Genomic DNA, 23,754 nt, shown 5'->3' on the forward strand with positions numbered 1-23,754 from the left:
TCCCAAACGCCAACAGACCTTAGAACAGGCTGCCCAGAGAAGCTGTGGCTGCCTCACCCCTGGAAGTGTCCAGGGCCAGGTCAGAGGGGCTTGGAGCAGTCTGGGATAGTGGAAGGTATCCCTGAGCGTGGCAGGGGATGAAACTGGATGGGCTTCTTCCAACCCAAACCATTCTGTGATTCCATGATCCAGAGAAGGCGCACTGGCCAAAGCCCTCCCAGCTCGGTCTGTACGTGTGTCCAGGCGCCAGTTCTGGGGACTGCAGCCCCTGGAACCCCCTGTTAATGCACCTGAGCTGAGCACCTTCAGTAGGGGGCAGTTTTAAGGGTTTGGGAGAAACATGAAAGGCTGCACAGTTGAGTTGAGTTGAGGTTGGATAGAAAAGGGGCTTTCCCTAAATCTTTCCCTAAACCCTCGGTGTGGCTCCTCCTTAATGCAAACCAGGGAAACAACCAGTGATTCATGATTCTGCTGAGCCCTTTGTGGTGGACAAAAGCTCCTCCTGCCCACACATTTCCCCCAGCTCCTCCTGGGGATAGGCAGGGGAGAAGCAGTTGAGAGATTGTGTGAAGTTCACCCTTCCTGAGAAGCTGCTCATGCTTGGACTTGTCCAAAGAGCTGTCGTGGTGGAGCTCATGAGCTTGTGCAGGGAAAGTGCTGCTCGTAGCTCCCTGAAGACCCTGAGAGCAGGAAGCTGTGGGTGTTGTGATGTGTTGGGACAAGCAGGGTGACACTGCTGCCTGCACCCTCCTGTCTGACCCTGCCCCTCTGAGTCACCCCCTCCACCCACTCCCTGCAAAACATCCTCTCTCTCTAGATTTCCTGGTGCACTCAGCATTTCTGAAACAAAGTTGGCTGTGCCATTTTGTGCTGGAGGTCACATCATGTTGGAAGGAGTGACTTCTTGGTGTGGTCTGGCCCTTTTATGGCAGCTGCCTTTCTCACCTCATGACTGATACTGTCAAGTCAAACTTGGTGACAGAAGCCATGGCCAAGTAACACTATCAGAGCCCTTCAACCTCATGTAGCTAATGAAAATAATAATTTTTTTTTTTTTGGGGGGGGGGGGCATGTTGCTAAAAAAAGAAAATCACAAGAAAGTAAATTTTGTCTGGACCATGACATTTTTTCTGAGCTCTCCTCTCCTCTCCTCTCCTCTCCTCTCCTCTCCTCTCCTCTCCTCTCCTCTCCTCTCCTCTCCTCTCCTCTCCTCTCCTCTCCTCTCCTCTCCTCTCCTCTCCTCTCCTCTCCTCTCCTCTCCTCTCCTCTCCTCTCCTCTCCTCTCCTCTCCTCTCCTCTCCTCTCCTCTCCTCTCCTCTCCTCTCCTCTCCTCTCCTCTCCTCTCCTCTCCTCTCCTCTCCTCTCCTCTCCTCTCCTCTCCTCTCCTCTCCTCTCCTCTCCTCTCCTCTCCTCTCCTCTCCTCTCCTCTCCTCTCCTCTCCTCTCCTCTCCTCTCCTCTCCTCTCCTCTCCTCTCCTCTCCTCTCCTCTCCTCTCCTCTCCTCTCCTCTCCTCTCCTCTCCTCTCCTCTCCTCTCCTCTCCTCTCCTCTCCTCTCCTCTCCTCTCCTCTCCTCTCCTCTCCTCTCCTCTCCTCTCCTCTCCTCTCCTCTCCTCTCCTCTCCTCTCCTCTCCTCTCCTCTCCTCTCCTCTCCTCTCCTCTCCTCTCCTCTCCTCTCCTCTCCTCTCCTCTCCTCTCCTCTCCTCTCCTCTCCTCTCCTCTCCTCTCCTCTCCTCTCCTCTCCTCTCCTCTCCTCTCCTCTCCTCTCCTCTCCTCTCCTCTCCTCTCCTCTCCTCTCCTCTCCTCTCCTCTCCTCTCCTCTCCTCTCCTCTCCTCTCCTCTCCTCTCCTCTCCTCTCCTCTCCTCTCCTCTCCTCTCCTCTCCTCTCCTCTCCTCTCCTCTCCTCTCCTCTCCTCTCCTCTCCTCTCCTCTCCTCTCCTCTCCTCTCCTCTCCTCTCCTCTCCTCTCCTCTCCTCTCCTCTCCTCATACAAAGATCTTGGCTTTTCTCTCCTCAAATGTTTAAAAGCAGGCTAGGCAGAAACTTCTCCTGAGCTCATCTGCTGCCACACTCCTCCTAGTTCTGTGTTTTCCAGGGGTTTTGCTCTTTCCAAAAGCCCCAGACAAAATGAGAACCCTCAAGTTCCCCAAATCTTTTATAAATAACTCATACAGCACTTCTTCACCCTGAGAGTGGTTTAGCCACCGTTCCAGGTGGGTTTACCTGATTTCAGGGGTATTTGAGGCTTGCAGAGCTTTCCAAGCTCATTTTTCCTGACCTTTGCCAGGTGCTGTGCTTGGCAGTTTATCTCCTTGGCCACGCAGAAGTTCAGGAGGCCAGGAAGGAGAGATGCAAACAAAGGTGTTATTACCATGTTACTTGGCTCTCAATGGCCAGAAGAGAGTCAAGAGTATTCTGGCACAGTGGTACTTTTTCCTTAAAAAAAAAAAAAAAAAAAAAAAAAAAAAAAAAAAGGAAAAAGGACTTTAATTGAAGCCTGCAATGTTGTATAAATGGAAGATCTAAGTTTTAATTGAAAAATAATTATAACCACTTAATCATTTTAAATGAGGGCTGTAATTGCAGTCAGTTCATAATAGCCAAATACAGACACTTAGATTCCTGCAATAAAGCAGGGATGGTACAGCTTGATTTGCTAATAGCTCTTCCACTTCTCTCCTCTTTTGTCTCAAAGATTAATTCAGGCAAGGGCTATTAGTGCCGTTAATTGGTTCTGCAATTTAGACCTTGTGCTTGTGAATGAGTGACTGATGCAGACCCATCAGCCAATAATGTGAACACTTTGTCAATGTGTTCCTCATTGTCCGGCTCCACAGAACTCCCCCGGCAGCTCCTCCGACACCCAACCCCAGCTCCCCAGAGGGATCAGCAGAAGCAGGGCTCCTCCGGGGTGAGGGATTCACTTAGCTTTAGATAGGTCACCCAGATGTCTTTGAAAGCACGGCTGGCTTATGAATAAAATAATTAGGCAGTCCAGGCGTCCTCCTTGGCAGGGACAAATCCCATATTCAAGAGAAATCTTCTCTACTGTGGTGGAAGCAGGAGGTTCAGTGGGGTTGTGAAGGTGGTCAGGAGATGTGTTAGAGGGAGAGTGGACCCTGCAGGTGAGAAGAGGCTGATGGCTCCAGACAGCCCCCCAGGAGGGGTCTTCCCACCAGCAGCAGCAAGGCTAAAGCAAGGTTAAATCACTTAAATCCCAGAGAACAGCACAAACTCTACTTTTTAACAGGTGTAATTTCCCACTGAATCACTCACAGCATCAGCAATGGGCAGTGGGCACAGCTGGAGGGACTTGGAGCAGCTTTCAGTGTCATTCCTTAGAAAAACACTCAGGGAAGGCTTTGTCCTTGCTGTGTCCCTGTTGGGTGAGATAACTGAGATGAGTTACACAGGTCACATCAAGTTTAGGTGGTTGAAGGAGTTTAAATCCTTAACTATTCTCACTGTGAGATCCTCCCAGAGGAGAAAACTGTCCTTTTTGTTAAAGTTAGGAAATTTTTGATTTCAAACACTGCTGCTTACACACCAAGCCCCTACTCTTCTAGCTGCTGTACATTGGCACATTTTGAAATAAATGGGTGATAATTTGGACAAAATTTGTCCCTTTGCAGGTGTCTTGCACTCCCCACCCAGGGATCAACATGTACCAAGCGGAGACGCTTTTTCCAGGCCTTCCAAGTTGATCGAATGTAAGGTGAATTTATCCTTTGAGTTAATGCATTGAACACAACCGTTGGCTGCCATGAGTCTTTTCCGTCTCCAGGAGATCCCGGTGGTGACAAACACAGGGAGTGTGTTTGTGCTCTGGACTCAGGCTCTATATTTAGCCATGTGATACTGGGAAAGCTTTCCGTGATTAAGTTCTGTTGACCGATACTGAAAGTAATTAACAGCCCCAACATGGAGCAGGCGAGGTGTGGCACCAGGACTGGGTGTCACTGGGACCAAAAAATGTCTGGGAGAGAGAGCTGGTTGTGAAAGCATGTGAATCACCAGTCCTGTTCTTTTGGGGAAGAAAATGGAAAATAGGGTAGTGTTCCATTTAAACCTGAGAACTGTTTGGAGTTGTCTTTTCCTTGGCTGGTGTTTAATATTGGGCATTAGTTTAATGAAGGATGTGTAACAAACATTGGTTTTAGATACAACATTTTTGGAATTGATAATTAAGGCTCTGGAATCTTAAGTGAGAGTGACATTTCCATTGGAGCTTCATAAGTAGAGCTGCTCTGCTTTGGACATGGGAACAGACTGGGTATCTTCCCACGGTCCCTTGCTTGGTTCTCTCAAAAAAGTGCAGGACCAATATAATCTCTGGGAGATTTTTCTCCCACAACAGGTTGGATCTTTCTCAGAAGCAGCTTTACAGGGAAGTCCTCAAAGCATTGAGGCCAAGCATCTAGAAGAGACTCCAGGGTCCTTGAGCAAGGGTGAATTCAGCCAGGTGACAGAGGTCCACTCCTTCATGCTTCCTCCTGACCTTGTACTTCCACCACCTAAGTGTCACCCCACTGAGCTCCACTTCTGAAGGCCCCTCCTTGACCCCTCCATGTGTATCTGGCATGGCTGAAACAGGGCTCCTCATCTCTTCTCCTGAACATTCCCTGTTCCTCTCCAACCACAGGCAGGTTGGTACCTGTGGGAAACTGGGCTAGGAAGAAAGCGGTGAGGGATGGAGCAGAATGGGCAAACAAGGCATCACCCCACAAAGGCATTTTCTGCAATAAGACCAGGTCTCTTAGGGTGCTCTGGTCTTACAGAAGGTCTGCTCTGCCATCCTCCTTTGTCCATGGAAACAAGTCCAAATTCCTATTTGGATGAGTGGTATAAAACAATAATACATGAGGATATGCAGTTTTGGCTGTTTTCCCCTTGGTCCTCCCACAACAAACTGCAGGTTCACACCTTTCACTCTTCAGCAAGTGCTGCCTTTCCTGTGGGCTCCCAGCCCAATCTTTCTGAGGTGTGCACAAACACCCATTGCTACAAGATTCCTTTTTTTATACATTAACCTTGTCTTAAATGTTTTGGTTGAGCCAAACAGAGCCATGCTAATAAATCGTGAAATTGTTTAGGTTGGAAAAACCCTCTAAGATCATCAAGTCCAACTGTTCCCTTAGCACTCCCAGATCAGTCATGTCCCCAAGTGCCACATCCACACATCTGTGAAATCCTACCAAGGATGGAGACTCCACATTTCCCTGGGCAACGCTTGACAACCCATTCCATGAAGGCATTTTTCCTAATATCCAGTCTGAACCTCTCCACTTGGCTCGAAAGTGTCATCCTTGCCAGGAAAGGATTAGGCTCTCCATAACTTTTATGTTTCATCTGATTTAAGCCCCTCTGTGCTTGGTGTCCTGAGGTGCCCTGACGTTCCTGTGGAAGCTCTCCAGAGGGACCCGCTGGTCCTGTGCAGTCGTGCCTCTGCCTGGAGGGAGAAGGTAAACAGAGAGCGAGCTGGAACAAATGGCTCTTGGTACCGAGCGAGGAAATTATCTCACCGAAACAGATAAAGGCAAGGGGAGGTTTGCATGGTGCACCCAGAGCTCTCCTGGCTGCTGGCGTGACGTAGGCAGTGCCTCCAGCTAAAAGTCCCCGTTGCCCTGGCTGCCTGCCCCAGACCCGGCTTGCGGAGGCTTGTGCGCGCCCAGGACGCGGCTCCCGTGTGCCTGGCACCATGTCGGTGACAATCTGCCAGTCCATGGGCTTCGTGGTGTCCGCCCTGGGCATCGGCGGCATCATCGCCTCCACGTGCATGGACCAGTGGAGCACCCAGGACCTGTACAACAACCCGGTGACGGCCGTCTTCAACTACCAGGGCCTCTGGCGCACCTGTGTCCGGGAGAGCTCCGGCTTCACCGAGTGCCGCGGCTACTTCACCATCCTGGGGCTGCCAGGTAGGGCCTGGTGGTGCCAGGGAAGAGGTGGGAGGGGGTGGGACACAATCTCTGCGTGAGGAGTGGAGGGTTTTCAGTGGGCATCCCAAATTTCAGCCAAAGAGGACCCCAGGTACTCACCCTGTTTGGAAAACAGGTCTTTGGAGATCCCTCAAGGCAAACCCCCTCCCATGGCCAAGCTGAGGTTCAGCAAAACTCGTTATGGGTAATTATACATCCTGAGGTGTTGTCCAGGCTGCTCCATGGGGAGATTTGTCCTCTGTGCCGTGGGTGGCTCTGGCTCAGATTCCTGCCCCAGCTGTGTGGCTGTATGTGGCTTCCCACCAGAAGCCACTAATAGTCTTGTCACTGGAGAAGATCCTTTCCTAAGAGGATATGTCACAGTTCAGCTCACTGTATTTCTATTTGGGCTAACACCACCAGGCTGGATTTCTCCCTAATTCTCCTTTGGTTCCAGTTTTTTCTGCCACGGGAATAATTCCCGTCCCGGTTGTGCCCAGAGTATCTCGGGGTGCAAACAATTAGGTTACAACAGGATTATCTGGGGTTTCTTCTTGCCTTAATACAGTGAGAAAAAAGGCACTTAGACTCATATAGCCATCTGGCCTCTGTGCTTTGATACAGCCAGAATGGAGGGAAGAAACCAATTATATCAGGAAATCACGGCAGAACTTCTGCAAAATGGCATTTCCAAAACACACAGAAAAGGGTATTGTGCACAAAAATTACTTCTCTCAAGAGAAGGCACAAATCAAACCAGTATAACCCAGTGTGGCTGTGGCCTCAGACACCAGCTGGGGAGGTGTTTCATCCCCTGAGCTCTGTTTTTTGTTGTTCCTCTCTGGATCCTCATTCCCAACTGGTGTCTGGCATTGGCTGTGCTGCAGCTTCCCCACACAGGTGCCAGGGATGTCCCTGAGCATCGTCCTCCTGCTGAAGCTGTGGCTTGGAGTGTCCCTGCTTGGACTCTCAGGTACAGAGATGGGTTTTCCTAGAAGGACGTGAGCCTGATCCTGCCTGGGCATCCAGCTGAAGGATGACATCCAAAGAAGGGTGTTTGTGCAGGGCTGGCATTCACACACTGTTCTCCCAGCCAGCAAAACTGAGCAGCTTCTCCAAGGGAAAACTCAGGGAGCAAAGGGCAGGACAGGTTGGTAAAACCCACTGGGTTAATCGTTGGACTTGACCGTATAGGTCTTTTCTAACCTTAATGATTTAGAAAGAGATTAAATTTACCATGTGAGGAGTAAATTGAAGTGTAAAAACCAAACCCTCCCCACACAGATGCTCCCACAAGACACTGCAGTTCTTCCAGTTCTTGCAGCTCTTCCTCAGCTCTTCTGCTCAAAAAGCTTAAAATCACAAAAACTAACTCAACAAAAGAAAGCAATTAACCTTTTCAAGTGTTCAGCTCTGGGAACTACTCTAATCTTTGAAGAAATCAGAATACTTGAGATTTGGGGGGTTTTGTTCTTCCACACTTTTGTCACTGACCTCAGCCCCTACAGAAAAAAAAAGCAGAAAACTGGGGATGTTTTTTTGGCAATTCCAAAACCTCCAGACTGGTGTTGGTTGGGTGGGGATTAATATTCTAAAATGGGAATGTTGAGGGGATGGATTTCCTTCATTAGCAGTATTTTCCTGCATTTAGAGGGGCTGCTGGAGATCAGTGTGTCCATGCCCCTGCCCACAGAAGGGGGTGGAACAAGGTGGTCCCTAAAGTCCCTTCCAACCCAAACCATCCCGGGGTTCTGTGTTTCCCTGATTCCTCAGTTCCATTTCACAAGCTCTGTGGAGCCCTCTCAGCCCAGACAGAAATGGGCATCCTACCCTAAAAATTGGGGTTTCTGATGAAACCCTCATCTTAGAGTGGAATTCCCACTTGTCTTTGCCAGGTTTATTGCTGTCACCTTTTAAAAGGGATATAAAAAAGCCCAAGGAACAGAGGACAGCCATAAAAAATAAAGGTGGTGGATGCTTGAGCCCCCAGAGTTGCTGTCCTCACCCTCAGTGGTGTTGGGGAGATGGCGTGGGCTCAGTGTGAGGGGATATGAATATTTATGTACTTTGTCCCAAATGAACCTTTTCATGACCAGTGCTATCAGCACTGCCCTACAAAACGAGGTGGAATTTTTTCCCTTTCTTTTTAATGAACTGGACTTGTTCTTCTGTAGTCACCCCCCTCCCTGCTCCCGTTTTTTGTCGTGTTATAGATTGTCTGACACTTCCAGTCTCTGGAGAAGTTGAAGCAAAGCCTCACCTCCCACTGCTGTGCTTTATGGATTGGCTCTGTCTCCTATAGGCATTTCTTCCCCCACCACCACCAGCAAAGGTGGCCCCCCAATCCGAGGAGGGGGAAATGATGCTAAAAATCCTATTATTAATTTGTTCAGATACTATTTAAGTGTATCATTCCCACATTTATTTGAAGTGTGCGGCACCTTGATCCCCATGAAACCCCCCTCACAAACTACCCCAGAGTTAATGGTTTGTCAGCATTTCCATTATCAACCCCTATTTATTATCCTGACAATGGCAATTTATATTGGGAACAATAGTGCCAGAGTGAATAAAAATAATAGGACTCTGGCAAAGCAGTGAGGTGACCCGAGCACATGGAGGAAGTTTTGGGTTCCAAGGTTTTTTTCACCTCAATCCCTCGCTCCCACAGCAAAGATTAAACTTGTCTTGCCCATCATCTATCTTCAATTTAGTTGGGAATTTTAATTTCAAATAGATTGAGGAAAAATCAAGATAATAGATAGAAATGAGAAATTACCCAGGCAGTTTATGGCTCTGGCTGCTCAGCTATAAACAGTCGCTCTCTGGTGAAATGTGGCACTGGAGGACTGGAAGTATTTGTTCTGATTTTGCTTTCTGCTGTTATTTTTTGCTCCTTGCTTTGGCATGAAATGGTCTGGAGGACATAGCTGAAAACTGAGCACACAAATAAGGGATAAATCGCAAGAGCTGAGCTGGGCAAGGCTGGTAGTTTCACCTTTGTGGCGATCATGAGGTGGTTTCTGCTCAAAGAAGAATTTTGCAGTTTCTCCCAACTTTGCTAAGCTACAATTGCATGGGCAGTGATTTCCCTGGTGTCTGTGTCGGTGTCTTTTTCCCACACCTATTCAGGGAGCTTTCTTCAGCAATTTTTCCAAGGACATTTCTTCTTCAGGTCCAAAGCCCTTTTTACCCCTTCAGAAGGGCTGAGATATCTCTCTGCTGTGGACCAAAGGGTTGTTGGCTTGAAATAGGAGAATATTCTTGCTTTTCTAATGTCAAACTTTGACAGTCTGAGAGCATCTTGTTCAGCTTCTCCAAATGATAAAAATGTCCATGTTCTTAGAGTGTTCAGAGGGAAAGAGCCCATGGGAATGCAAGCACAACTGCCCAGATTTTCCATAAATTTCAATTTGTCTGGTGCAGGGTAGCAGCAGTGCATAGATGTTTCTCGAGGAGAATTCATCTGTAGGAAGCAGCAATATTGCCCTCTCTGGATTTTTCCCTTCTATATTGATGCTCTGACAAAGTTTTCTTTCATTTCATACAACCCACAACCATTTTGTGGCATAACCATAGAAAATAACCTGATTTTGGAGACTGGCCAAGGCAACAGCATCTCTGCTCCCTGGAACCGTTCCATGCCCAAAGTTTGTAAGGATGGGAAGTGCTGATTGCCATGTCATGATCCTCCACCAGTGATGGCCATGGCAAAGTCTCTTTCAAGGTCTGTTTGCTGCTTGAAATCCTTTCCCCCAGCCAAGTCAGCTCTGAATTTTGAAACATCTGCAGGCAACTGCTGTAACCTGCTTAAAGCCTTTTTAGGTCAAGTTTTGGATGCAGAAGGATTTAGGTGGTCCAGGTAGGCTGGAGACTTGATATATCCTACCAGGGGAGGAGATGGCAGGGAACTGAGTACATGTGTCACATTTTTTGTTTTGTGCATCATGAAAGGATAAGAGACAAGTTAAAAAAATCCTAAGGGATTTGAGATGAGGACCAGAAGAGAAAGGAGCAAGGCTGTGGAGATCTGGGACTGGGCTACAGCTCACAGATGTGTAGGCAAGTTCAGCCTCATGTATCCCAGGGACCCTCTGAAGTCCCTACTGAGGGACCTCAGAGTACCCTCTTGATCCCCCCCAGTGGTGTGGATCTGAGCTGGGATGGATCCTTCCATGACCCACTTCCCTAACTGAATTCCAGAAAGGCCATTCAGCCCTTCTTATTGTGGCCCACACTCACGAACCCTGAGGTGGTCCCAACAATGGAGGGGCAGGAAGAGAAGGGTGGGTTTGCTTAGTCTGGGCCTGTGCAGACTGGGCTGGTGTGAGCAGCTGGCAGGGTGTGAGCAGTGTTTGCAATTTTGAGAGCAAACATGAGCTGGAGGTGATTTTTGTGGGAGAGGCGGCGATAACATTCAGGAGCTGCTTGGGCCCAGGGACTGGTTTTGAGATAACGCAGAGTCAACGCCTCGAGAGATAAAGCAACTACGAGCTGGAATAAAGGGGCACAGGGGAGCGGCCACAAAGCCCTCTTCATTTCGTAATTTGGGTAAACCACTGGAGTTGTCCCAGTGCTCAGTGGGAGCCCTGTTCTCTGCTCCTTGGTGAGCTGCAGCCTCATCATTCCCCTTCCTCAGACAGCTTAGCATTTCCACGTGGATTGGGAAACCCTCTGGCCAAGCATTCAGCTGCTGGAGACAATCCACAGTTTGCTTGGAGAGAGATTCCCATCCTTCAACCAATCCTGGCTGTGGTCATCTCCATGGAGCGGCTGGAGATGAGCATCAGGTTGTGGTGAAGATGCTCAGACTTGCTCCACAGCTTTCGTCTCACCCAGCCCCTTCTTGGGTTGTGCTCTGAGCCAACAGTTCAGATGAAACTCTGAGGGGATCTTCTGTTATATGGGAAAATGGGATGAATGTACTCATGGGCAGCTCAGAAACAACCATTAAAAATAAGCTTAAAATATGAATATTTGAGAAAGGCAAAGGAAATGTGCTGGGGAAGGAAACAAGTTCAGATTTTGTCTCCAGAACTCTTCTTCAAGCATCCACTGAGAAAGATGTAGGAGTTTTGAATTCCCACTCTTTCAAGTGCGTTCTGGTCAGAGCAGGAGAAATGGCAATGGGATGGCTGGAGGACACTTCACAATAATTCTTAAGAGATGACAACATGTGGAGTGCTGAGCATGGCTGGGTGTTTAACTCTTAACTGAGGACTGCAGCATGACCATCAGCAGCAAATTTCCTTCCTTGGTTCCATTTTTGGCAACAGCACATGAGTGAGGTGTGTCCAACCTTGTGTTGGTTTCTCTTCTTTAGAGATGTGATTCCATCTGGCCCTGCAAATCAAAGCCAGACTGGTTCTCCTGGACTTTCCTGCACACCTGGAGATTTTGAAGATGTTTTTTGACTGCTCCACCATTGCTCTGGGGTTTTGATGTCCCTGAGTAAAAGTCATGATGAGAAACAGCATCTCCATCCACAGGGGGAAATTCCATTCTGAACAAAAGGTTACTGAGGTGACAGACTGGACATGGGCACATCCAGGGATGGCCCTCTTTCCAATAGGTGTCTTGGGGAGTCACAGAGCTTGGGATGTGAAACACTGGAGAAGGAGAAGAAAAGGTCCCTGTTGGTTTGAAGAGCAGCTCCTGCTGCATGCAGCTGGAACCAGCAGCCAGGTTGGAGGAAGGAGTGGTGTGTCCCCTCCCACCAAAGCAAATGTGGATATAGGGATGGAAGGGCCAGAACCACTGATATTCCTGCAACCACCCACATGTCCAACTGAGCAGAAAAAAAACAATCATTTGAAAGGTGGCAGAGGTGTTTGGGAAAAAAAAAAAAAGCTGGAAAAATTATGTTCACCCATTTAATTCTCCCCCTTTCCTTCCCTTTTCCTCCCCAGGGGTTAATTTTAGCTATGACCAGTCTATGGGTTCATTTCTCTGTGCACTGTTGCATGCACTTGGGAATAGGGGTAATGTCTCAAAGGAATATTGCTCCCTCTGATGTGTAGCCCAGAAAACGGGATGTGGGCTCTTACCACTAGATGGCCAGAAACAAGGCGAGTCCTGGGGCATGGGAACGACAGGAGCCATCCTGTAGAGCTGCTGAGGAGCATCATGGCTTTGATAAAACCAGATTTTCTAGACTGGGACACAGTTCTGTCTGTGGGACCACAAGGGATGGGATGGAGAACTGACAACATTTTAGTACTTTTTGTCCTTCTATCTTCCAGGTCCTTCTCATCCCTAGTTGTACTCTCAGCTTCTAAGTATTCTCCAGCACTGATCTATCACAGATCATTATCCAAAATGAGGAATTCCCTCATTATTCCTTATCATTCACAGAGGATGAGCAGCTCTTTACTACCTCTGGCTCTTGAGAGTTCTCTTTCATGGTTTTTGTTCACTTTATTATTTTTGCTGGCAACTTTAGGTAGGTCAGAACTGACCCTTCCTGTGATATAAACTTGCTAAAATGAGTGAAAATGATGACATTTGAATAAAACTGATAGAAGCAAAGACATTTTGTGCCTGACCTGAGAGGGCTGTGATTGCCATGAGACATGGAATTGAGTTCTGGCTGCCTCAGCAGAGCCCCACAAGCCAAGGGATGTCCTGGATGGTTGTTCTCCAGAAGGCAGGAGCAATATCCAGGGTGTAATAACGCGACTGTAGCTCCTCATGGACACAAATAAGCCTTTCCTCTCTTCCTCGTGGCTTTCACATGGCTTCACATACAGGTGCTGTTGTGGATGGTGCCTGTGGTATGGACAGTTTAAAGCAGGAATTTGCTTCTAGGTCAGGAGTGAAGTAAATTGGTTGGAGGGAGATACTGGATGAGAACGATGAGTGTAAAGCCTGGAAGGTCGTTGTACCTCACTGACTCCATTGGCAGAGTGGCACAGTGGATTTATGTTGCTCCCATGAGCCCAGCCCACCTCTCCACTGTGATAATGAATTTCCCACTTTTTACATCCCCCATCCCTTTCCCAAGACCATTCCTCCAGTCAACACGGACAAGCACCCCCTCAGAAAGGCCATTTCCCAGTGCTCCCTGTGCTCTCCTCCCTCCCACATGGGTATCAGTGTGTCCTTGTGATGGCAGTGGGGATGTGGGTGGGTGGAGAACAGGGGTGCAGGAGCTTTGCTGGATTCATTTGGGGCTCTTGGCTTGGTGCCTGGCTTGTGGAAGTTCAGTGGTGGCTGAGGGCACTGCAAGGAGCAGCCACATCCCTGGGCAGGAATGGTGGCCCCACATCTCTGACAGAGCCCTGTCTCTCATTGTGCCTCTTGTGAGGACACCTCCATGGGGGACAGATTGTTTGGTGGCATCAACAGAGGGATGGGGAGGTGGTGGTGTGGGGCAGGTGCTGAATTTCCCTGGGGACATGGTCCTTGCCCCATGACAAGCAGGCAGGAGAGACCCAATGGGCAGCAAAGGGTTTCAGGGGGCTGGCCAAGCCCCAAGTGGGTTACCCAACACCCGGCAGAGCTTGGCTGCTTAAAGGTGGAAGGACAAGCACTTCTAAAGGACAAAAGCTCCTATCTCCAAGCCCTGCCGCCACAAGCCTCCCCGGCAGCGAGAGTGAAACTGGACTATCTTGCAAAAACACTTTGAGCAAACAGCACTCAATGGAAAGCATCTGATAAGAGCAGCTGCAGTGCTGGTGGCTCAGGCAAGAGGACTCTGGTGCCCCATTAGGGCTGCAGCTCCCGTGGGGCCGTGCCGCCTCCGCTCTCCGGGGACGCGCCATGTCCACCACCATCTGCCAGGTGATGGGGTTCCTCGTGTCATCGCTGGGCATTGCGGGGAGCATCATGGCCACGGCCATGGACACGTGGAGCACGCAGGACCTGTATGACAACCCGGTCACGGCCGTCTTCCAGTACCAGGGGCTGTGGAGGAGCTGCGTGCGGCAGAGCTCCGGCTTCACGGAGTGTCGGCCGTACTTCACTATCCTTGGGCTGCCAGGTAGGGGCAAAAACACTCCAGGTGTCACCCAGGGGCTCTCCTGGAGCTCTGCACAGTTTTCATCTGATAGGAGGAGAAGGAATCTTAAAGCACTTTGCGAGGAATAACATTTCCAGTGTTACGTTATGAGCATAAAAATAACAGCATATTTTTTGCCAAAATGATTTTTGTGGTGGGGGTTATTGGTGGGGGTTACAACCTGGAGCATGTGTGGGGGATCTCTGCGTGAGCATCATGAGTTCAGCACCACAGCTGGCATAAATCAGCGCAGTTCCACTGAGGTGAGGAGAGCAAGGATGTTTGACCCTCTAGGTATTGTCCCTTGCAACGGAAACACAAGGAAAAAGGCTGTATGCAATTGTGTTGTGTCATAGGATAACGGAAATAATTGGAATGTATTGTTTTTCCAAAGATAGAACTGTAATGAGAGAAATCTGCCCATGAGAGGCGCAGGTAGGAAGGGCACAAAGGGGAAAGGTATGTTCAGTCACTGCCCATCTCCTGGGCAGTGTTAGTGCCTACAGAAGCAGAGTGCAGAGGCGTATGGCTGCCCTGCTTGCTGGCTAATGTTCCCAAAAGAGCTGTTTTGCCCACTCCACTGCATGTGAGGGTATTCCAGTGCTCTCAGCCCATCAGTAAATTTGGCCCTGGGGGTGTTTCTCACTCCTGGTGCATGATCACAAAAAGGCCCAAGCAAGCACTGCTGTGCGTGGACCTTTTGAAACTGTTGATTCAAGTGTGATGTTGGTTCCATTCTTGTATCTTCAGGGATGCCATCCTTAGGGATGCCCTCAAGCTTCACTAAGGACCCATGACTCTCTCAGGGATGCCATGGAATAAATGTGTCTCTATGTACCCAGCTTCAGGATTGCCAGGTGAATTCCTTCCCATTTGGAAGAGTAAACCTGATATTTAGAGTCACCTCTCCCATGGGAATATTTCTTTTAAAGACTAAAAATTAGATTTATCCAACTATCTCTACAAAATGCTGACTGCTATCTCTTCAGAATGCCATGGGCAGGTGATCGTGTTTTAAATGAGCCATAAGAAAATGGGAACCATCATTTTGATTTCAATTTATCCCAATCAGGATTTTATGTTTTCAGTTATTTTTAAGTAATATGGCAATGAAGAAATGTGCAAAGCACTCACAGACAATTTCTGTTGTTAGAGATATGCTGTCAGAGTTATCTTTACAAAACCATTTAATTGATACATTCCTTCAAACATACAGAAAAAATGTGCCCGCTGGAATTTGCTTAACTTAAACACCTGCTGGATGTACTTAATTTTCCTAAAATTTCTATATCCCATCAATTTTTACTGGTCATAAAGTCAGATTCCACCTTTTTATTATGTATTAGCAACAGAAATGCAGGTGATGGTCATTTAAATTACTTGAAGTTGTTTTACCTTGCTCACCTCCTAACATTCACATGGGGGAGGAAGGTCACTATCCAGTTTCCCTTGCCTCTGGAAAACAGGGATGCAGGCTGTGGTTTCAGCTCACTGGCATTTATTTTGGTGGAGAAGCTGTTTCTGTTGGTGCTTTTGCTATTCCCTTGTTATGGAGCACCAGCTCTTGTATGGAAGCCAGGTTATCCTCTCTCATGCAAAAGGTGTGTGTGAAAGGCAGGTTTTGTAACTTCAGGGCTGTTTGCTTCCTACTGCTCCTGATACCACTTTTCCTCAGTCTCCCACTTTGTTTGTCCAAACCCTTCCACTCCTTCCTCCAAGCAGAGGTCATTCACCTTTGGAAAAACAGCTCTTTTCAAAGGACTTTCAATGGATGCCAAAATTCCCATGAAACTGCGGTGCTGCCTTTCCAAACAGCTCCCACTTCAAGTCCTGTGAGCCAAGTGGAGAAGTCTTCATGCCACAGCAGGAACAACTTCTTTCTCCTTTCCATCTCTTAGTCGAGATGGTGCATAACTCTGTCTCATGGCAGCAGGAATGGCTGCTGATGGTTATCTGACATTTTTTTCTGTCATGTCCTGCTGTGCTCCTCTCCCTCCCCTTTCCAACAGCTCCTTTCGATGGAGATTCACGACAGTGCTCCAGCAAAAATCGATCATCTTTGGCTGCTTGGCTTGGCCCTGCCTGTTGTGTCCTTCCATGGGCACTCAAGGCACTGGGAATATCTCTCCTGAGAACCAACAAACTCTCTGTGGGATCTTGGTTTTGGGTCACTGCTTGGTGGGTTGAAAGCACCCCAGTGATGACACCCCGGAATCTGCAGGACACACCCAGGAATGAAGCAGTCTTGGGGACAAGGAGCTTCCATCATGATCCATGGGCTTGGATTATCAGCCTCTCCTTCCTGCCCTGAAACAAAAGCGTTTGCGAAGAAACTTTGGTGGTTGCAAAGACAAATGAAGATTGAAATTTCCTCCTCTTTCTGCTTCCCATCAGGTGCTGCGGAACAACCTCTGAGGGCTGATAAGGCGTATCCGCCATTCCCTGATGGATCATAACTAATGAGCTCCTACCTGGGGGCTGATGAATGGGAGATTGAAAACCCCCGGCTCGTTAGCACTCGTTATCAGCTGATAAGGGCAAATTGAGTCATAAGAGCTGAGGCAGTGGGACTGCTGGATGGGAGAAAGTGGTGTATTCCCGGCCTGTGGAATGGCAGCCCGCCTGCTTCCGTGTGGGCTGTGGTGCCAGTGCGGTTCTGCTCCACTTCCTGACACCCAGAACCCTCCTGGGAAGGGTTTGCAAACCCTTCTCCCAACGTGAGCAAGGGCTCTGTGCTCCTCTGCACTCTTGGGCACTGTGGTCACTCAGCAAGGGGGAGACAGACAGGGCAGAGAAGTCCCTGGAGCTGTGGAATGTGTGTTCCACCTATTTCACTCCATCATGAGCCCACTTTCTCTTCCCTGAAGAGGGGAAATCATGCTTGGGGAGCACCAAAGCCAGACCCAGGCTGTAGGAGCATGTGGCAGGGTAAGGAGAGGCTGCAAAGTGTCCCAACCAAATCCCAACAGCCCCTGAAATACTTCCAGGGCTCTGCTGCCTTCCTGTCTCTGCCAGGGACTCGTGCACAAGTGGGGAGGGGAAGTGTCTGGAAAAAGAAGGTGTATGTGCCACCTTATTAGAGAATCACCTTGGTATTCAAGTACTCTTTCCCCCACCACTTCTCCAGTTTTAAAGGTGCAAGTTTCCCTTTACTTCTTCTTTTACTTTTCTACTCCACCCTCTACCTAACCTTTCTACTCAGAGGAGCCTGAATGGTTTTTGCCTCCTTCAGGCCTCAGCTCTCATGGGCATGACCCACCAGCATTCCCAGCTCATGGCATGCTGCTGCACAAATTCAGGGTGGGGTATTTGGATGTTTTATTCATGAACATGGACAGATTTATCCAGGACTGATGTTCCAAACACCGTGGGAAGGATATGGTGAGGGAGATGGCTGCCAGAGCTTTGATGCTCTCTCGTTCTCTCCATGTAACATTTGTCAAGGTGATTTTCCTCTTTTTCATGTGCTTTCCTGGGAAGCAGGAATATGCAGAACTGCATTTTGAGTCATGCAGTAGTTGGAAATATCCTGGATAGGTGGGTGGAGCTGTCTGCTTCCAATACTGACTGGGGAGGAAAGAGGAGCCCTTTCTCAACCACTGTGGTTATGAACAATCCATGCTTATCCCAGCTCCTCACTAACTGTTCTCCATGAATTTCACGACTGCTGCTATTGAACATTTCTAAAAAAATTCTGCCTAAGCCATCAAACTCTTTGGGAAGTTAAGTCAAACAGCTGTACTTCCAGAGATGCCCCAGATAATATGGAGCAAATCCAGTGCCCATTTTCCAAGGTTTTCTGCTTTAATATATCTATTTTCAGACAGAAGCAATCTTTGAAAATCCCCCAGACTGACAAATCCCATTTCAGCCGCTCAGCGAGATTCTTGCTGTTTGCTTTGCAGCGATGTTCCAGGCTGTGAGGGCCCTCATGATCGTGGGGATTGTCCTGGGAATCCTTGGCCTCTTCGTGTGCATTTTTGCTCTGAAATGCATCCGGATTGGGAGCATGGAGGACACTGCCAAAGCCAACATGACCCTGACCTCTGGCATCATGTTCATCATTGCTGGTAAGTGGCAACTGTTGTGTCTTCCACATGGAAGGCTTTGCATTTCCCTGGAATTGAGAACTGGGCAAGTCTTGGTGCATTTCTGAAGTTATTGGCATTGTCCTCCAGCCTGATTTCCTGGGGCCAAGTGATTTTATCTCTGATTAGGGAACAAAAATATCTCTGGAAAACAGAAGTTTCTATGGACAAAATATGAAAGGCTGAAAAAACATCCCACAGATGGAAAAGGAAGTATATATCTTGATTTGTTTTATATATTTTGTTGCCATATCCTATTATAGCCTTTATTTATATAGAATATTTTTTTTTCAGCTTCAGGTTTTATCCATTATAATTTTAGGAAGATTCCCAGGGTTGTTATAGACTGGTTTGTAGGTTTTAAATACCAGCCTGCAAGGCTGCAGGAATGCCCAGCTTCCTCAAAAGTGCAAATGCTTAATACATCACTTACCTGTTTTTCTACATTATTTTTGAGATAAGAGTCAAATGAAATTTATATCCTAACAAAGAGAAGGAGAATGTCCCTATTTAAAATCCTTCAAATCCCAACACTTAACTTTTGCTGGGATATGAGACATTCAACACAACTTCAGAAAGTATAAGCTGGAAAGAGGAAACCACTTTCTGCCACACAGCATTAATTCTGTATTTTACAGCTATCATTTTAGAGTCATGTCATGGGTTGGGTTGGAAGGACCTTAAAAATCATCCAGTTCCACCACTGCCATGGGCAGGGACATCTTCCACTGGACCAGGGCTCCAAGCCCCATCCAACCTGGCCTTGGACACTGTGGAAGGAAGAGCAAAGCAAAACTGTCACGTGAGGGTTTTCTGCCAAAAGTTCTGGACTTCAGCTCTTCTGGACACCCTGCTCCTATCTATCCTTGGTCTTTAAGGTCCCTTCCAACCCAAATCAGTCTGTGATTCTGTCTTCAAGTGTTCTGTGAATTCCTCTGCTGAGGAAAACCAAAGGTTGATCTTTCTGCCAGGACTGTCAGGGATGGCCATCCCAGACATCCCTGTTTGGATGAATGGAAGGAGTTCCCACCTCCTGGGGCTGTTCTTCCACATCTGGTGATAAACAGGCTGTGAGCCAAAGACATCTCCTCTTTCAAGTGACAGAGAGTGTGTTTTTCCATTAAAAACATCTGTCAGGGAATTTTTGGTCCATGTTTTTCACTGTAAAGCAAATGTTTAAAATGAACTACTGGGTATTTTGTACAATGACCTCTTTGTTAATCTCATTTTTGTGACAAAACACACCAGGAGGAAGATTCCTGCTGGTCTGACTTGGGAATGTGTTGTGCAATATTGCATTCCTGATGTTGCATTGTAAATGCAAGGAAAACTTGGAAGAAAAGTGTAACACGTTGTGTGTCCCCCTTTGTGCTGAAGACCACAGAGCAGTGTCTCACCCACCTTTCCAGATGTGTGAGATGCTTCCCTGAGGCTCCAGGTGACTTCTTGCACTGTGTGGCTCTCAGTCTGTCCTTCTGTCCCCTCTCAGGCCTGTGTGCCATCACTGGAGTGTCCGTGTTTGCCAACATGCTGGTCACAAACTTCTGGATGTCCACCACCAACATGTACCAGGGAATGCAGAACGTCCAGAACAGGTGGGTGCTCAGCTGGCTCTGTCTGCTGCACCGTGGAAATCTCCCTCAGGGGTGCTGCTGAAGGATTGGCAAACTCTGGGAGTACGTTGGGATGCTTGCAGGATTTGGAAGATTATTCTTAGGAGGTAGGGCCTCTTGTCTGGGCTGGAGATAAGCAAATGGGCTGGGATGTCTCTATTCTTACGGCTCAAGAATGAGATAGGGAGGCTATTGTGGTTCAGACTGAAGGTGGGAATTCTGGGGACTTCTGGGTACAACTGTAGGGCCAGAGGGAGTGTTCTGTGCCAGTGTCCAGTGTGTCTGGGCAGCAGCAGACAGGACCTGTCACACCCTAACCAGCCACGCCTGTTTTGCAGATACACCTTTGGCTCTGCCCTCTTTGTCGGATGGGTGGCAGGGGGCCTGGCCCTCGTGGGAGGCATCATGATGTGCCTTGCTTGCAAAGGGCTCATCCCAGAAGAATCCCGGTAAGCTGAGCTGGGTGGACATGGGAAGGTATTGCAGGAAGCCTGGGTGCCCAGATGTCTCACAGCCGGCCCAGGATGTGTGGATGTGTGACACCCTCGTCACGATAGTTCTTGTGGTTGTGGAAACACAGGGTCCTTTAGGCTGGAAAAGACCTTTAAGATCAGAGTCCATCCATTAATTCAGCTCTGCCAAGGCCACCACTGCCTGAAGTCCATGATTAGTGAGCTGCCCACCGTGGGTCCAAAGTGAGCATTTGCCCTCCCTGACCCTGTGACTCCCACTCAAACAGAGAGGACATGAGGACTGACCCCAAAATGTGACAATTGCAATGTGCTGGTAGGTTCAGGGCCATGAATTGCAGGTTACACAGCAGATCATTAGCAGGGCTAGATTGTATCAGCTGAGCCATGATTTACATGGAATTGTAGAATTCCAGAGTGCTTTGGGTTGGGAGGGACCTAAAGCCCTTTGCATTCCTGGTAGACACCTTCCATACACCAGGTAGATCCAAGCCTTGTCCAACCTGGCCTGGAACACTTCCAGGGATGGTGTAACATCACCAGGAATTTGTACCCCAACACATCCAGTTATTGCAGGAGGTCTATCACTCCACAAATGGTTTGTTTAAGGGAAAGAAAGTACAAGTTTATGAAAGAACCTGAAAGGGACTTGCAGCTTTCCATGGATGGTAGGCTGAGCTCTCTGAGTGCCTCAAAGTGATGACACAACACAAAGATCCCTAAAACCCACCCCTGAGCACAGGGTGCCATGTTGGGCAGTCACAGCCCCTCCAGAGGCTGATGTTCCTCTTGTGTCTCTTCCAGCTACAAAGCCGTGTCCTACAACGCCTCGGGCCGGAATATCTCCTACAGGACAGGGCCCTACAAGGCTGGCTCAGGGTACGAAGCTGACCCAAGGACCAGAAAGGGTGTGGGATATGAAGAAGCTCCTCGAAGTGAGGATGGGAGACGCCCGTACCCTTCGAAATATGACTACGTCTAGCAGACCTTCTGGCCTTGAGTTGTGCTATCAGAGATTTTTAACTTCACAAGCAAAAAACACAGCAAACCAAGCAGTCTGTAAATAGGATTGTGTTTTCTAGTAGGTTTTCTCTACTCTGAGGTTGCATCTTTGTTGTGAACATCAGTTTTACTTGACTGCCCACTAGTATTAACAGTGCCAGGAGGTCTGTGACCAAAGTAATGCCTTGTGGTGCTCTCAGAGTAGAATACTTTGCTCCTATTTTCTGTATAAACTGATATCCAGGAGCAGTGCCTTGTGCCCTTTCTTAATTGCTCAAATAGTGGAAATATCCCTTTAACAATAGCTGTGTATTTTAATTAAATTCTGTTGTGTCCCATTGGCTGTGCCCAAAGCAAACAGAGCCAGTGGTCAGGGCATTTTCCTCCCTGGTGACTTCTCTACCCAGTCCCACCTTTGCTTCGCTGGCTGTACTCTAACGCTGATCTGCTGATATTTAATCTGATTTCTGTTACTTAGACATTTGCTGGAGCCTGTGATAGCAAAGTGTATTTATTTCTTTGGATCTCTCCAGGGAATGTGCATAATCCATTGTTATTCCTGCACTAATAGCTCCCAACCTCCATGTGCACTGGTGTTCCTGCAGATGTCATCTTTAATGGAGCCAGGAGAATTTCTCATTTAGAATTAATTAGAGTTACCTGTGGAGCAGGAATCCCAGGGAGCATTAGATGTGTAACTCCGCACCGACATCAGGACTTCCCTGTGGTAATTCTCCCCCCAGTGATGGGAAGATTAACTCCATAGTGGAACATTGCCTCCTCCAGCCAATCCTTCAGAGAGGGAGTTTACCTGAAGGGGGAAGAGGGAGACATGTCAGAACTTTTGTGGGAAGAGAGAGCTGTGAGCTCTTAGCAGGACTTCTCACCTAGTGTCAGAACACATCCTAAAATACTCTAGACAATGCCTATGAACAGAAGAAAGGGATAAGTTAAAGAGAAAAAGGCGTTTCAGACCCTACAAAGCAACCATTTAATGGCATCTGCAGTGGGCTTGAGCACCACTTCTCAGGATTACAAGTTCTCTGAAGGAATTCAGTTCAGGCAAAATGGTTTTGGTGAAATGCTGGTTTTTGGTGAGGAGCTGGACATTTCTGCAGAGTTGGACCTTTGGAAGGTCAAGTTACCACCAGCTGAGCTGGCATCTCTGGTGGCTCTGAGGATTAGAGGGTGCAGGCTGTGTTCCCAGTGAGCACAAACTGCATCCCCCTCCTCCCCATGTCCAACAGTGCTCCATAAACCTCTGCTTCCATAATCGCCAGCTTTCCACCACCACATGGAGGCAAATCCCCAGCACAGGTCCAGGAGATCCCGGGGAATGTCAACAAGAGGAGGAGGCAACACCTGGCAGGTGGTTGGAGGAAACAACCACCACGCAGAGGGGTGGGAAGAGCTTCTAGCCAACAGCAGCTCAGGCTGGATCTTGGCAGGCTGGGACAAACCCCTGTGGGATGTCAGTACTGACCCTCCCTTTTGTTCCAGCAAAGAACTTGTTTTTAAAGAAGAAGAATTTCTTTTGCAGAGGTAGATCCCGTTCTATTTTAAAAACATTGCTACTCTTTTCCATAATTTGTATCTCTCAGTATAAACTTAGATTTTCTGCCTTTTTTTTTTTTGCCTGCTGGATTTTTTTTCTTGTTTGTTTTGTTAGTTGTTGTTGTTTTTTTTTTTTTTTACGTGAATATTAAAAAATTATATTCTTAAAGACCAGAATCGCGGTTTCCAGATGTTCTCTTCTTGTCAAAATCATCAGCACCAACCCTTCCTGCTCAGGCAAAGCCCCCCAGCTCGTGTTCTACATGTTCTTGGGAGGAATATGGACACAGATGGGTGGTTGAGGGAAAAAATAAAAATTTTGGGTGTTTTATTTCCTTATATAAGTCACACGATGAGAGAAAATATCAGACAATCAGATTAATAATTATTGGAGCCCCAAATCAGTGATGTGATGAAGTCAGAGATTGTTGGTGGGATTGCTGAGCAGTAGAGTGCAGCAAGTTTCAGGGTAGAGATTAAACACTTCTAAACACTTCATTGTTTTTAGGGGGGCAGAAAAATTGCAGGTATGTTCTCAGCCTCCACTGGAAAGGGGCTGAAAAGCCCAGGAATGTTTAATTTAGATAGGAAGAACATAAGTGGTGCTGAGGGAAAGGTACACAGGGGAAAGCGAAAGGCAGGAAAACACCAAGAAAATTTCGAAATGCAGGTTTACGGCTGAGTTAGAACTAAAAAAAAACCCAAGGAAACAGCTTTGAAAGTAACATTTTATTTTTCTGCTACACAAATGATGTGACAAAGTCCCCGAGCCAGCTATCTCTCAGTCACACTTTGATGTGTGCAGGTGTGTAGATGACAAGATTAGGGGCAGGAGCCTTATGGGGAGCTGAGAGAGAGCTGTATCCAGGAATTCCTGCCCTCGCTGGGCTCCTAATCTTCCAGCATCAGTTTTCATTTCCTTGCCTCGGCCGAAAACTCGCAGGATGAAATATTTTAATGCAGTGAACTCCGCTGAAAAAAATCCCATTCTAGAGCAGAGAATCATTTATTTATGAGCCTGCTTGTGGTGTAACTACACTTGGTGTTACAGCTGCTCCCGTGTTTGTGGCCCTGAGGGACCTTATCTTGTTCTCAGCACCACGGAGGGTGGTGA

At 47.9% G+C, this 23,754-nt stretch overlaps 1 protein-coding gene across 2 annotated transcripts; it reads left to right on the forward strand.

Annotated features, from left to right (window-relative positions):
- The first annotated feature begins 5,612 nt into the window (after positions 1-5,612).
- CLDN18 (claudin 18) lies at positions 5,613-22,817 on the forward strand. Of its 2 annotated transcripts, none has more exons than XM_002196205.5 (5): positions 5,613-5,914; positions 17,819-17,983; positions 19,491-19,596; positions 19,953-20,063; positions 20,889-22,817. In XM_002196205.5, the coding sequence occupies exons 1-5, from the start codon at positions 5,695-5,697 to the stop codon at positions 21,064-21,066; spliced, it is 780 nt and encodes a 259-aa protein (XP_002196241.2). In that variant the 5' UTR covers positions 5,613-5,694; the 3' UTR covers positions 21,067-22,817. The 2 variants fall into 2 exon arrangements, with proteins under 2 accessions (XP_002196241.2, XP_012430978.2); XM_012575524.5 differs by lacking the exon at positions 5,613-5,914 and adding an exon at positions 13,444-13,895.
- The last annotated feature ends 937 nt before the right edge of the window (positions 22,818-23,754 follow it).

Source organism: Taeniopygia guttata, chromosome 9 (assembly GCF_048771995.1).
Source record: "Taeniopygia guttata chromosome 9, bTaeGut7.mat, whole genome shotgun sequence".
Lineage (NCBI taxonomy): Eukaryota > Metazoa > Chordata > Aves > Passeriformes > Estrildidae > Taeniopygia > Taeniopygia guttata.

Bases quoted from the DNA above. Each gene is read 5' to 3' on its own strand.
- CLDN18 (XM_002196205.5), top strand. From the start codon at position 5,695: ATGTCGGTGACAATCTGCCAGTCCATGGGCTTCGTGGTGTCCGCCCTG. The intron at 5,915-17,818 runs GTAGGGCCTGGT...TTTGCTTTGCAG, and splicing joins CACCATCCTGGGGCTGCCAG to CGATGTTCCAGGCTGTGAGG. The intron at 19,597-19,952 runs GTGGGTGCTCAG...CCTGTTTTGCAG, and splicing joins ATGCAGAACGTCCAGAACAG to ATACACCTTTGGCTCTGCCC.